A 16,335-nucleotide genomic window follows, 5' to 3' on the forward strand; every position below is an offset into this window, starting at 1 on the left:
ATGGTGGAAATGATTTCATTATTGATTTGAATGACGACAGTGAGAATATGGAAGCTTTCGATTGCAATTGGCTGCACCGCGCTGATGAGGCCAACAGCCAGAAACACGTGTCCGCGGTTTGCCCTCATTTTTTGAGTGTTTTGGCCACGAATTTATCCCTTTTGATTAATATTATAGCCACTCGATAATATCTATTATGTAGTAATTGTGGTTCTTATATGATCTGTTTAAAAAAAAATCTGTTTAAAATCTGTTTTTCCGTTAACCAGCTGTCGCACCCCTACGAACGACAACCCTCAGAAGTCGAAACTTGTGCGAGCTAAGGATTAACGAGGTCTTATCTTTTAACGTGTGATTCCTAACACGGGTTGGACGATAACAAGATAAGATCGATCGTTCAGACTAGGGTTTGAACCACCGACCAACACGGCAGTCAATTCGAGTGAGTGAACAAATCACCCACGCCGAACCGCTTGACTACCGATCAGAAATGATTATTGAATAACGAAATCAGTTAGCTCCCTAACTATATTATTAAAGGGGAACTTTCGCAAGGTATTGAACTATTACTTATTTTCCGAATCAAATTGAAATCCAATATTCTGTCAACACTAATTTTCCTGATCTACTCCCTGACTTCGATAGTATTTACCAACATGAATTTTCAAATGAAACATGTGATGAATAATCAGTCTGCATGACCTCGGCAATCGTAGATGTGTTCGAGATAATTCAGACTTCCCACGACAGTCTGTGAGAAAACAGATAACATTTAGTAGACGGAATCATGAGCGATTTGAAAATAGCAGTTGTTGGTGCAGGTGTTATCGGTGTAACTACGGCCCTTGAAATTCAGAATAATATCAGAAATGCCCATGTGAGTATCATAGCAGATAAACTGAATGAAGACACAACCAGCTGGGTTGCTGCCGGTTTGTTTCGACCTGGGAACAGCTTCGCTGGACCAAACAGAGAAGTGACGCAGTAAGTTATTTAGCGAGTTAGCCAGCGTGAACGGGCAATTCATTACTGAAAATAAATTATTAGCAAAGTAAATTTAGATTCTTGCCTTCTCTGTACTACAGTTGAAACTGATTAGCTAATACAGTGCGTTTCAAAATGTTTGCACCATATGGGAAACTTTTTTGTTATCCATTTTTCAGAAAATTTCATCCCAGATAAAAATTGGTGCATTGCGAAAAATTTTAATATGAGTTGTTAAAATTCTAAATTTCTGAACGGTGTACAGGGGAAAAACAAAAAATTGAAATTTTGATCAAGAGTAAACTACCCTTATTTTTGACATTATTGAAAAATTTCATTTGGAAGAGTTCTTTGAGTTTAAAAACCATATACAGATTTGGAATCACAGCCACCTACGTGACGAAACAAAAAAAAAACAATTTTTGTATGATTCTAGCCTCATACAGATTACTAATATCTCACATTCACCTTAGGCGCCTCCCTCATATTTCTATAATGTTATTTCGATGCTAAATTGAATCCAATTCATTATTCGAACTAGTATATCGATGTTTGTTGAAAATGCTTTAAATTTTTACTAGTTTTTTGGTGGGGAGTAGTTGTTTTCTGATAGGCGTCAGTCCATTAACCTACAGTGTAGGGAGTTGAGACTGGCCTGCAAATTGTTCCTTTAGATGATTTGATTTATAGCCAGTCTTCAAGTATGCACACTGACTATATGTGATGGATTTTTTTTTGACAAATGGATAATAAAAAAGTTTCCCATATGGTAGTATTATTATCAACATGTGTAATGCAGTTGAGACAAAAAAAAATATTTCCGATATCGATGAAATATTCGATGATACATTTATCTACTTTCATACATTGCGGACCTATATAGTTCTCTCCCCGCTTAATTTTCAGACAAAATTTTTGTAAAAAAATGTTTTTAGTAATTTATGATAAAAAAGCCAATACTGTGCAACCAAAATGGTGCTATTGATCTTCGTTTATGAATGGAGAGGGTGTCTTGTAACATTTCATATGAAAAATGGTAGACTGTTTCAAAAGTTTTGTCCGTTTTAATGTCACAGGTTTTTGTGGCCCCACATCTCAATAAAAACCGATCAATAGACAATTCTGCAATATACACTAATGCTGATAGTTTTTTTCAAAATATCAATTTTTTGCCTCCTTTCAGCATATTACTATCGTTAAGCGATTTTCGGCCGATTTTTCTGTACGAATTCAAATTTATTTGTTCATTTTCAAACAGGTAAAAACCTCATTACATGAAAATATTCTTATAAAAATGCAAATACAGTCCAAATCATAAATAGAATTCTAATATTGATACGTGAATATAGTTACATTGTCTATACGAGTAACTACTACATAAAGCCGAATGGAAGAAAAGTTTGTTTTCACACCACTATAAACGTGTTTGAGAGGGAAAACAAAGTTGGTATCTGACATTAACAGGAAGTTGTTTGTTATTTTGATCACTGTAATGATTGGTAAATAGTTATTTGTTGATACATATGGTTCATCAGAGAATTATATGAGTCTTGTTGTTCTTTTGGGTAATGTCTCTTTTGGTAAAGGTTGCGACAGTTAGGTATAATTTTTTTTATATATTTTATAACACATTAACTTCATACTTGCCTGTCTCCTATTTTCTAGACTGAGTATTTTAAATTCATTTCGTAGTTTTATAACTCGGATATACTTTATATTTTTTGAAATATAAATATCTCAGAAATCTATTTTGAATTTTTTATAATCTATTTTAATGCACAATAGAGGAAGGAGGCTGTACTACAGCTCCATATTCAAGTTTATGTCTGACCAAACTATTATAAAGTGAAGTAATCATTATAATATCATTGAAATGTGTACTTTGTCTCATTACAAATCTCATAATTATCAGTGCCTGAGATCCTATGTAATCTAAATGTGTTTTGTATAGTATTTCCAATACCAATTGGAACAGCACAGATAAAGAATTCCCGCCTCGACATAGGCGTCGGCATATTATTTTTCAGTGGTAGTTTTTCAGTTATTTATTCTTACAATGATAGCAATTGATCACCCCATGGAAAAGTTATCGCAACTGAATTTTTCCACCATGGGTAATTATGAAAAACTTCGAAATTCAAAGTAGTTGATTTCCGAGTCGAAAACTCTAAAATACAATGAAAACACGAATAATCACATCCAATTCTCGTCAAACATATATTTACAGAATAATAGAGGCCAACAAAATTGCAAGAAAAATCAAAATTCTTCTTCGCGATATTCGGATGATAATCATCATCAGGTTGAATAACAATCGGATTTATGGAACTTTGCACATAATATTTGTTATCTTCTTCCATAACGTGGGCCACACAGTTCTTCCACACATTACTATTACCTACTTCATTCACCACTCGCCTAATATTGTCAAGCACTACAGCATTCGAAGTCGGTGACTGATTACATTTCCGCAAGCTTTCTATCATTGTGGTCCAAACCATTTCACTTGGATTGAACACACAATAGTATGGAGGCAAACGTAAGAGAATATGACCACGTGTTTCACACATCGAATCAAGAATATACTCTTTTTTGAAATCACGTTGTTTTCTGGTCGCCAGTAATACCTTGAGCGTTGGAATCTTTTCGGGTTTTTCCCTTGAAGAAGGTGTGTTCAAAGCACAATACTTGGTTTTGTCTACCCAGCCATATTTGACAAGATAATAAGACACCTCGTAGAGTTTCTAAAGACTTGTAATTGTAATCGGGATAGTCGAGTAGTTTTTACTCAATCATTTCCAAAGTTGGTACTTAATTTTTTTGGTATATACCATAAATTGTTCGCCGAATCACATCTTTTGTAGCACCATCAACGTTTGCGAATTTTTTATTCCTTTGTTTTCGTTTCATTGCATGGTCAATGACATCCCCTACTTTAATGACTCGAAGAACTGTCGAACGAGATAGTTTCGTTAACTCGCATATTCACAATACCGGTGATTGATACCGATCACCGGTCGGCGTGTGTGCCAGGTCTTGTTCTCACATGTGGTTCACTATTGGAATTTGGACGACCGGTATAAAATCGGCCGTCCAAAATCGTGTGTGTGCATTTAGCGTAATTTGGAATATTTCTGGAACAATGCTAGTACAAATTCTGGTGATTCCGTGTCTGAGTTATAATATCTTCCCAGCTTTTTTAACATAATCTTTCGATTTGATATATCCCAAAGTCAAACCCGGTGAACAAGCAGGCCATTCCAATCGATCACATGTCTGAGTATGGGTGTATACTGTATGGTAACTTTTGCACTTATAACACCTTCATGAAGTTATCTAATTACAATTTTTCAATATAGTTTGAAAAACTATAATGAAGATTTTTGGCAGAAGCTGGAAGAGCAGTTTTTTCATAATACAATTTTACTTTCCTCGTGGGTGGTGGGTGAAGATAACCAAATAAAGTTGAACAACGTTTCATTATTATACTCAACAACTGATTTTTTTTTTCAAGAAAATGGATCAACGACTCATATCATCATTGGGAGAACATAAGAGACAGTTCTTACGGTGTCGAAGCTGGTGTAGCGGAAATATCTGGATATATATTTTCTAGTGAACATCCCAGTATCGTTCGTGTGAGTATTTTGTGGTTGAGAAATCACTACAACGAATGAGATACATCAGAAATGTAACATCCTTTTCGACGCGTGTTTCATGCATCGTCATCGAGATATAAATAGAAGATGAACCGTACAACTTGATACATGAAACACGCGTCGAAAAGAGTGTTGCAGTCATGGTGTGTGGAAACAATGTTTGTTTCGGATTCAATTCACGCTAGAAGTTGGAGCTCTATCACTGTTTTAATAACTCATGAAACCACTCAAAATTAATTCTGATTATACTTCATAACTAATGTATTTATTTCACTCATTTACTGTCGCTTTTTCTTGAAGCTTGGCTTCAAACCGACTTTTGAATTGACCTCATCTGTATTCGCAACTCGATGCTCTTATACAGTGTGTCCCACTTAAGATGGAAACACCCTTAACTATGAAATCTATATTTCTTAACCGATTCGATTGATTCTTTCTCCATGAAGCAGCCATTGAGAAAGTCTACTGGGACACCAAATTCCACGAATCATTCGTCATTTTCAGGGCCAACTATTCTTATTTTTCGAGGCCAAAAATAAAAAAATATATTAGCACTGTTGAAAATTTCAACAAGATCCGTTCATCAATGAAAAAATTATAAGGGAGTGAAATTTGAAAAAATTGTCGTTTAATGAAATTTTGACTACAAGAGTCGATTCGAAATGATATTTAGCAAAATATAATTCAGATCCTTGTATTTATGAAAAATACAGGGCTATTAAAATTCGTTTCTGTACATGGGGATCTCGTAAACGATAAGAGATAGAGTGTCGGTTGAATTGTGGCAAAGTTGTGTATTTTCGAGACCTATTCAATGATGTAAGGAAATCGTACATAGCTTTTTTGATTCTGGAGATATACAGGAAAAACAAAAAAATTCCAAATTATTTGTTTGCCTTTATCTTCTTTATTCGCAGACATATTGGAAATCTGCCCACATTTTGTTATTGGCACTTGATGTGAGCTCTCAGAATATATCCATGAATCTTTTATATAGAGTGTTATCTGACTTGGGCCACCCCCATCTTTGAAATTTCAAATACGGACCTGTATTTTTCGTTGTAGTTTTTGGATCGTAGACGTTCACTTCATACTGACAAATTATATTCAATTTTATATTTCGCGATGTTTCGGTAATATTCGATTATAATTGTGTGAATTTTTCCCTTTCAAATTACGGCCCTGGAAATTGGATAACTGAGTTGAATAAAAACATAATAGTAACTTTCACGTCTCCCTATGTATCGTATAGTTTTGCGAGAGTTTTTTTTTTCATTTTTAGGTACCTATTCATATTTTTTCCATTGCTCTGAGCGTTTTCTACAATGAACTTCGAATAAGAAAACCTTTTATGATTATTTGAAACATATCTACATCAAAAATATATTATATGTGTTTTAATAAGCAGAAAAAGAAATGATAGCAATAATAACATCCGAAACGAACACTATAATTGTAATGAAAATTGAAATGAAATAATGTATATAGGTAGGTACCCAAAAAAATTATTGGCGCAATAAATGTTCGAATTGGAGTCCTTCCATTTCGAGATATTTTTAAACTAGGTTTTTCATATTATTTATTGCCCTCAATACACTTATTTGCTGCATTGTTGTGAAATCATTCAAAATCCTCAATCTCGAGTCTTCCACATTTTCTATCTCTCTGCCAGCGTAAATCGTATTTTTCAATGTCTCCCATGGAAAATAGTCCAAAATAGTAAAATCTGATGATCTTGCAGACCATCTTATTGTCTCAATATTTGTCTTGAAGGCAAGGACTCCAATTCGAAAATTTTTTGCACAGTTAATTTTTTTTGTGTATATAAATTACTTACTTCATTTCAATTTTCATTATAATTATAGTGTTCGTTTCGGATGTTATTATTGCTACCATTTTTTTTCTGCTCATCAATAGATTCAGATTATCATAAAAGGTCTTCTTATTCGAAGTTCATTGTAGAAAACGCTCAGAGCAATGGAAAAATATGAATAGGTACCTCAAAATGAAAAAAAAATCTCGAAAAACTCTACGGTACACAGGGAGATGTGAAAGTCTCTATTGTGTTTTTATTCAACTCATTCAACTAATTTCCAGGGCCGTAATTCAAAAGGGAATAATTCACACAATTATAATCGCATATTACCGAAAAATCCCGAAATATAGAATTTAATTCAATTTTTCAGTACCTATGGAGTAAACGTCTAAGATCCAAAAACTACAACAAAAAATACAGGTCCGTATTTAAAAATTTAAAGATGGGGGTGGCCCAAGTCAGATAAAAAATTCATGGATATATTCTGAGAGCCTACATCAAGTGCCAATAGCAAAATGTAGACAAATTTTCAATATGTTTGTGAATAAAGAAGATATAGGCAAAAAAATAATTTGGGATTTATTGGTTTTTCCTGTATATCTCCAAAACCAAAAGAGCTATATTCGATTTCTTCACATCATTGAATAGGCCTCGAAAATACGCAACTTTGCCATAATTCAACTGACACTCTATATCTCATCGTTTACGAGATCCCCATGTACAGAAACGAATTCGAATAGCCCTATATATGAAAAGTATGAATCATATGAACTAATCCGTTTATGAAACAAACTTTAATGTCAATAATTAGAAAACAGATTATTTTTAAATTGTTAACAATCATATCTCAAGACCTCCTCAATCCAGTGGTGTCAGAACTTATATGAATCTTCTGAAATTGAAGTGGTGGGTTGATTAAACAGCATATTTTTTCTAATTGTATTCACTAATAACTTTTTTTTTATTATTGAATGCATTTCTACGTAACTTCGACATAAATCATCTGAAAACGTCACAAATCCAGTGATGTAGTCAGATTTTTTGTTAGAAAATCGCAAATGATCATAATTTGATTTTTAGCCCTGAAATATAAGGATAGTTGACTCTGAATAAATCATGAAATGCATTGTTCTAGTTAACTTTCTAAGTGTCTATCTAATACAAGAAAAATATCCAAATTGGCTGGTAAATAAAGATGTCATGAGGGTGCTTCCATCTTAAATGGGTCACACTGAATATTTCCCCTAATCGATTTTCTTGCATTCTTATTTATTTTAACACCTGACACACATCACCATGATAACAATGTGACGTCCTTTGTCATTGCCATAACGTTACGCTCTATCAGAGATGTGAAAGTGCTCTCTGTTCAAGTAGCCTCACAACATAAACCCTTTCATGCGATTTCAGTGGTTTTTATCTATGGAATATTCCCAAAAAGGGCAAGAAAAATATTTCAAATAATTATAGACCAGTCGCTTTGCTATCAGTGAGAAAATCATGGAGAAAGTCGTAAACCACCATATCCTTCAGGCTTCAATTTCTTGGGCGATAATCAATATGGCTTTCGGAAACAGAGATCAACAGGCGACCTTATATCGTATGTCACCCATATTTGGGTGGGCCGTCGATGGATATCTCTCGAATACTTTCACCATCAACGATAGTGTTCCCCAGGGATCCCTATCGTCTCCAACCCTCTTTTTATTGTGTATCAGCGACTCATTGGAAAAAACCAAGAATCCAATATATTACTTTGCTGACGGCAGCACACTTGTCTCGTCATTCCATTTGGATTCCAGGACATCGGCTACGGAGGCACATCTTCACCGGCAGCAGGAGTTTGCATATGTTGATGAGGATCTAGAAGTGATCTCACATGTATTTTGGGACAAACTACTTCATTACTCTAAAGTTACTAACGTGTTTTCTACTTTCCTTTCTAGCTACTTCTTCATTCAATCACTGGTAACCTATAGGCTTCATCTCGTCAGCTCATAAACTTTTTCATCGATCTCTAGTTACCTCGATGGACCTGTTGGTTTGCACCACTCCTTCATATCACAGCGATAGCTGATTTTAAAATGCCCCTTCGACCAGTTGATGTTGAAATTGTTTTCTGTTTGGCTACTATGAATTTGTTTTATCACATCTCTGATTTGTGCTCTTGGTATGATCCACCACCGTTTCCTAATCTATAGGCTCACCCAATTGCGATACAATGGATTATCATATACGCATTGAAAATCTTTTTGAACCCACTAAAAGATGCGAAACGAATTAGTATGGGGCAGATATTGAGATATATGCCCCATACTCATGCCTGGACTCCCAAGTTGCTGAGTTTTACCTCGTGGATAAAGCTGTTATACTTGCCTCAAGTTCATATCTAATTTTGGTTGTTCTCAGAAATATCATGTAGTGCCTGATCCTATAGTACTAACTTGTTTTTCTGACCAGCTGATTGATGTGGTTTGTTACTCAGAATTGTTTATGATACATGGCCCACGATGAATATGTCTCATAATATTGTACATTGGTATTCAATTGTCCTTTGATAAGACCATATTTTGGAATTTTTTTCTATAGATCCTTGCAGAATAGACTCGCTTCAATACAGATATAAACATCACAAAAATCCTTAATAATATAGTGCAATCAGAATCAGATTGAAAATGTATCTGTCTTCTATAGATACTACTGTGATACTTTTCCAACTGATTTGGCTCTGTTGGGTCTCTGACGGGGACTCAATTGTAGTGGTTTTGAAGGTCCACTGAATACATTCCGGACTTCCATTTGTATAGATTTGGTTAGGTTAGGTACAAAATGAGTGGGTCTATTCAAACCTCCACCACAACCCGCAAGGGTTTATTGTGGCTCCAACCTTTTCACACTGAACCAAATAAACCCAGCTTCTTAACGAAACCGACTAGTTTGTATAGTGAGAGATCTTTCAGGTCAGATGGTAAGAGTATGGCTCTGCCGAACTCTAAAAACCTGATTCGGTCCCCAGCGGGATAAGCACAAATTATGTGCTCTGCTGTTTCATCATTTTCCAAGCAGAGGTGACACACACTGTCTTCCGACAGTCCGAGTCTCTGCATAATGATTCAAATGAAAGTGATCTGTAGGAAGGCCTGTTAGATATCCTTGTTCATCACTACTGTAATCCAACAACTGTTTGGTGTCAAGCTTCAAAGGGTGAATAAACGCCTTAAAGTGAGCCAATCCTGGAAGATTCTGCCAGAAGTCCATAAATCTCCTTGCCATCCAGGTGTTAAATTTTTGTTTGGCAAAGCCTAAGACGATGCCAATGACAGGTTCTTGTCCGATGAAGCTGCTTTTTTGCAAGGGAGTCAGCAGCTTCGTTGCCTTCCAGGCCAGTATGGCCAGGAATCCAGACCAGAGACAATCTGTTAGATCTTCCTATCGAGGAGAGTCGTTTTTGGCAATTTGCTACCAATTCAGACGTTGCTTGGTAGGAGCCAAGAGCTTCCAATGACGTTTGACTGTCCGAGAATATTTCACTGACTCATGTATGAGGTTGAAATACAGTCGCATAGGTTCCTAGGCAGGTTAATAAATCTGTCCTTGGTCTGCAGGGGGGCTTAACTGTAGTTGCATTGAAATTCAATTGAATACATTCCAGACTTCCATTCGTATTACAGTGTTCTTGTGGAATTATAATTTAAGGTCCCTTTTCCCAGATTCAAAATATTTTATATCCTTGATTTCATCGCTTATGTTCATGAACATTTCGAATGTTAATGAAACCTGTGAGGAAACAGCTTTCATTAATATTTTAAGAGTACTTACACCTTTTAGATATGAATAAAGTACTTATAGGTGTGAAATAGTAAAATTTCTGGCTTTCCTTAATATGTTATTACATAATATAATATACCTTCCTGAAATAGTAATGATTTATCATATTTATAGAATCAATACATTGAAAAATTGGTTCCAATCTATAGACGAGCAACAGAACAGGAGCTCAGTTTATGTCCTGGCCAATGGAAATACGGTTCTTTTTTCTCCACGATCATTACGCAATCAACCTTATACTTACCATGGGCTGTGAGTCGATTCCAATCTTCTGGTGGAGAATTGATCCAGAAGCACATCGACAGTTTACAGAGTATTGGCAACGAATTTGATGTCATTGTGAATTGTACTGGTCTAGGAGCAAAATATCTCTGCGAGGACTACAAATTAGTTTCTATCAGAGGACAGGTGATAAAGGTATAGAAAATTCATATAAAATAATCTAGATACTAACTAACCTATGAAAAAAATATCGCTCAATTAATGGAAATGATCATCTGACATTAGTAGTCGTACACCGGGTGTTAACGAGTCATAACTTCTAGTTTATCAGATGTATCAAAATGACGTTTAGATGAATGATATGTGATGAGGAGCGTTTACATATATTTTCCACTTTCCGGTCACTTCCGGTCACACCAAAAATGGCTCCGGCATATCGGAATATTTTTTGGATTTCTGAGGCAATCATCAAATTGTGACATTTTTTGAAGGTTTCACGCCCACTTTTATTTTTCAGAGTCACCTTTGAAATGGCATCTAGGTGGCCATGATCGCACGTGGAGTGGGGAGGGTGAGTGTAGGCCCACAGGACTCAGGCCACATGTGATCCATTGTACATCTTCCCAACGAGTTGTCCTTCTAGGTCATAGTCCATCTTGTCCTTTCCAGGTCTCTGAGAGACATCTCCTTTATATCGGCAGGTGTAGGCCAAGACTCGCCAAACACACACTCTCCCATTGACGATAACTCCAGACATTCGCATAGGATATGCCTGACAGTTTCATCATCCTGTTCACACATCCTGCATAGAGGTATGTTCACTAGTCCTATATTGTAGACGTATTTCCTCAATTGACAGTGGCCACTCAGAAATTCTACTGTTGAGCGTACAATTTTCCTGTTCATCGCCAGATATTTCCTTGGCGCCAGCTTCCCAGGGTCGCTCAGGGTGATCCTGGCAAGTTTGCATCCTTTGAATTCATCCCATTTCTTTAGAGATTGAGCATGGGTGTGACATTTGGCTAGTTTCGCAATTGTCGAAGTCATCATTCTGTAGGTGCCACTGGGTCCTGAAATTCTCAGTCCATCCGCTTCCTTGGCTGAAGAGTCGGCAATGCGATTACCTTTACTCCTGTCATGCCCTTTAATCGACCTCAGGACTATGTTATTAGATACCGAGGTTTTGGCTGAATCTTGGTGGCACTCTAGTACTATCCCTGAGGTTACACGTTGTATTTCCAAGGCTAATGGGGCTTGTCTGCTATCAGTGCAGATTGTTATGTTTTTGCCATAAATTATTTTCCTGGTTATTCATTTTGTTGCGATTGAGATACCGGTCAGTTCTGTTTGACTCATGCTGATATTTTTTCCCATTCCCCACTTGATCTTTAGGCTTAGTGATCTAGAGTATACTCCACATCCTGAGCCTTCTTTGGTTTTTGAGCCGTCTGTATATATGCGTATTGCATTTGTAGCATCTTAATCTGTCTCCTGTATATTTGTAATTTGTAAGGTTTATTGAACACAAACCTGGGTTCAAATGCATCACTGGTTGCCTGCAGCTTGCGCAGTAAGCGCTTCTCGCCATATGATCAGCCTCATTTGACCCATTCCTACTTCGAGGTTTACACCAGCCGTGCGCAATCGTAACGCTAAATGCACACACACCGATTTTGGACGGCCGATTTTATACCGGTGATCGGCGTCGATCACCGGTAAGCATGTGTGCAAGGTCCCGTTCCTACATGTGGTTCACTATTGGAATTTGGACGACCGGTATAAAATCGGCCGTCCAAAATCGGTGGGTGTGCATTTAGCGTAACATGGCCATTAACGCAATCTCCTTAATGTACAGGTTCGAAGGGGCTAGACCTGTAATTAATTCCATTGTCGCCGTTATTTACATGGCTCCTGTGATGTGATCTCCGAAATAATTACTACTTCTTTTTGACTGTACGGCCATATGGAAAAAACCTCCAGATACGCTACTGTAATTGAAGAAAACAGTGAGCAGAACCTTGATATTTGTAAATTTTTGTAGACAATCGCTTGGTCTATATCTTACATCTGACATACTTTCACGAGAACACGGTTGACAAGCATAATGAAATGGAAGAAATTTTTTTATCTTAAATCTCATAAACAAATATTTTTAATAGACATACGTAGTACTTACGTACGCATATTTTGGCTGGACTATAAATTTCATATGAAATTGGTAAATTCACTTCCAAATCATAAGTATCCCTGACAGTTATGTGATTTGAGTGAGTTAAATCGAGTGAGAATTTCATTTTCTTTTCAGATGCAGGCTCCTTGGATAAAGACTTTCTTCTATAACGACTATGATACTTACATTATTCCAGGATTCGATGGACTCACTCTTGGAGGTACTAGACAATACGATTCTTACAACAGAAATATCGACAAAAATGATGGAATATCAATAAGGGAGAGGTGCATGTCATTAGTTCCCAGTCTGAAAGGTGGGAAAGAACTGAAGCAGATGGTGGGACTAAGACCGCATCGAGACCCTGTGAGAGTTGAAAAGGAAATTTTGGTTTCGCACGGAAAATCTATCAAAGTCGTTCATAACTACGGCCATGGAGGTTATGGAATTAGCACTGCTCCAGGCACAGCCATATACGCGTGTCAACTTGTTAGAGAATGTCTCATTGGAAACAGTAAAATTTAAAACTTTTTGGGAAAATAAAACAAATCTTTTTGAGAGTTTTTCATTGGTAAATGAAGTTCATGATATAATTCACAACATTCGAGGCGGAGAATCGGTATAACTTGACTGAGTTACCTTTCAATAAAAGCATTTATATAAATTCCCGCTGATTAGGCCTTATCCCCCTTAAGCCTCGATACGGGAGGGCGCGCCAGCAAAATCAACCAACGACCAAGCCCCACATCGTGAGGTAAGTTATCATTAGGTCCGAGAATCATGTGCCCTGAGCAAGCGCAGTGAGCCAAGAATGACAGCCTTCGGCATCTGTCTGGCTGAGATTTCTGTCTTAGTGCGGCAACACGTAATGTTTTGAAATTCGAGAGAAGAGAGAGCATTATTCCACCAAAGATACCAATAATCATTCGATATTTTATCCATCCCCCCCCCCCTTTCGGATGATATTCATTTTGCCAGGAGTTGAAAACTTTAGGACAAATATCATCTTACTTGATGGTCGAGAAGGACTATATCAGGCTTATTAGCATGTATGAGCCTGGGGATAGGTAACGAATAGCTCCAAAAAAATTGCCACTTCTCGTTCCACATAACGTTCCGGGCTGCTCCATTGAAAATATTTGACAAAATTAAAATAGTGGGTCTTTGTTTCCCAAAGCCATATTGATACTCATTCAAGTTGTTGATGGACAGTTGGAGATATATGAATTGAAAGAAAAATATTCTTCAGCTAAAATTAATTTTGAAAAAAAAACATTTTGACTTCCTGTTTTTTTTTTGTGTGAAGTATTATTGTTTGAAAACTGTTATCTACTGAAATATGACCGTATGATTCTTCAACGTACTGTCATCGTAACATAAAAAGATTGGTTAATTTTGTGCAAAAATTAATGTGTTTTTGTCTATAGTTGCTGATGATGCAGTTTATATAAAGACAAACTTCAGAGCACGATCTAAACATCTTTACAGTCTGTCCTATTTTAGGGAGGTTTCCATATTCTTCTTAAAGAGTGAATGAGTAGGAACTCAGGGAGACTTTTTCTCAAATTCATATACAGGATGTATCAACGATAGGTGAGTGGACAATAGCTGTTTCCTTATCAGAGATACAAAAAAATATTTCGAAAAAAGTTATAGAGATCAACGAAAGTCAAGTTTCAATAATGGTTACTGATATGGTTCAATTTTCACTTACTATCGTCCAACCCGTGTTAGGAATCACACGTTAAAAGGTAAAACCTCGTTAGTCCTCAGCTCGCACAAGTTTCGACTTCTGAGGGCTGTCGTTCGTAGGGGTGCGATAGCTGGTTAACGGAAAAAAGATATTTCAAACATATTTTTTTCAAATATGTGACAAACCAAACTTATGTTTCTGCACATAGGATACTACGCAATTTGCTTTTCAAAGATGGAGGTATGCTTGGGTCCATACCCATAGGATCAGAAAACTTCATGGGTCACAAATTCAATTTCAATTGAAAGGGAATTGTTGAAAGACTACATTCATGCATAGCCCAGAATGGAACATTTATTATAAATTTGTGCATATTGAAATTGTTTTCATTTTGTTACTTGCTTCGTCCAGCACTGAATAAAGAATGAAACAAACGTGATTGCTTCTACTCAACGACTTTTCCATAGTTTCCTCAAGAATTAAATACATTTTCAATGCTTAATAATAGTTTGAATTATTCTTGGATATTCTAGATGAAAAAACTGAGAAAAAAATGACCCCGGGTTTTATGAAAACGAAATGAAAAAATATTAGAGACTCAAAGATTGACAAATTTCCTCATTTCATTTGATCGAGAAGGAGATATTTGGTGTGAAATGAACCGAGTTTCTGACATAAATTCCACTGTAACTTCTGAATCACCCGGTGTAAACCTAAATATCCCCATATTTTTTCCCAAGGAATTCAATTGAGTAGAAATATTTGTAGTATTTCATTCGAAAAACATAAGTTTGGACTGTCACACATCTATTAGACCTCCTTTATATCAGTCATGATTATTAAAACATAGTGTTCATTATTCTATACACCTATCGTTGATACACCCTGTATAACAGATATCACAGGTACGAAAACGAATGACCCTTTAAAAGTGAATATAATATCCAGGAGGGATCACTGGACGTTTTTGTTTATTATTTTTTCAATTGTAGACAATAGAAGGGTATCAGAAAAGTAATAACAATTTTGATAGGCATGTCGATAGATAATATTGGATTTTTTGTTGATCATCTACCCTATTCCAGATCGAAAACGAATCAAAAAAGCAGCCAATGTCTTCTCTAGTGTTGTTTTTTCACTGAAGATCTGTTTATCTAATGAAGGTTGAACATCTAAAATATCAGGGCTTGCAAAGTCAAAACTTGTTTTTTTTCATGTTCAACGAGGACTATAGGGTTAACAATATTAGATATTTTTGTATCTCTTTGATTGCCAAACAACCTGTTCCTCAGGTAGATTTCCCGTTTCCACACATGACATATCAAACAGTATATTTCGAACAATACTGATTTCATGAATAACTTTCGATTGCATATTTGACGGAGTTTTACTTTGTGTTCTGAAGGAAAAATTCCAGTGTTGAAATTTGCCGACACAACTTTTATATGTTCATAGTTATAAACTGATTCAATTTTTCTAAAAAAATCATTAACTTGAGGAATTTTGAAATATTTTATTTTCATTACCGTATTCAGAATCAGAAATTGTAGGTATTCACTCGTGATTCTAATTGTATCATTTTCTTTCTGGAACTATGTTGTGAACGGTAATTGATAAACCTTTGTACAAAAGTGGTTCAGAATAATGAACAGAATGTTCAATACTAGCCGGTGAACTCTCCTGTCTGTTGTTTTATGATAATGTGTCTGTTGTTTTATGAGTATCATGATGGAAGTTCCTCATTTTCGTTTGTTTTCATTTCAATGTGTCATTTTGCATCTCCATATCTCAATGAATATTCATCCTACTTAGGGGTACATACTGATCAATGGATAATTTCGTACTATATACATTGATGCCACATAATATTTGCTAAATTTTAAATTTTTGCCTTATTTCAGCTCATTACTATATGACGTCGTTCAGCGATTTTGGCAAATTCTGTTTAATGAAATCCAAATTG

At 35.9% G+C, this 16,335-nt stretch overlaps 1 protein-coding gene across 1 annotated transcript; it reads left to right on the top strand.

The window, feature by feature from the left end:
- Positions 1-687: 687 nt before the first annotated feature.
- Positions 688-13,239, top strand: Daao1 (D-amino acid oxidase 1). The gene is made up of 4 exons (XM_023169169.2): positions 688-984; positions 4,499-4,622; positions 10,402-10,704; positions 12,815-13,239. The coding sequence occupies exons 1-4, from the start codon at positions 788-790 to the stop codon at positions 13,202-13,204; spliced, it is 1,014 nt and encodes a 337-aa protein (XP_023024937.1). The 5' UTR covers positions 688-787; the 3' UTR covers positions 13,205-13,239.
- The last annotated feature ends 3,096 nt before the right edge of the window (positions 13,240-16,335 follow it).

Source organism: Leptinotarsa decemlineata, unplaced genomic scaffold (genome assembly GCF_025532065.1).
Source record: "Leptinotarsa decemlineata unplaced genomic scaffold, Ldec_3_MD MMD2_tig00003294_RagTag_RagTag, whole genome shotgun sequence".
Classification (NCBI taxonomy): domain Eukaryota; kingdom Metazoa; phylum Arthropoda; class Insecta; order Coleoptera; family Chrysomelidae; genus Leptinotarsa; species Leptinotarsa decemlineata.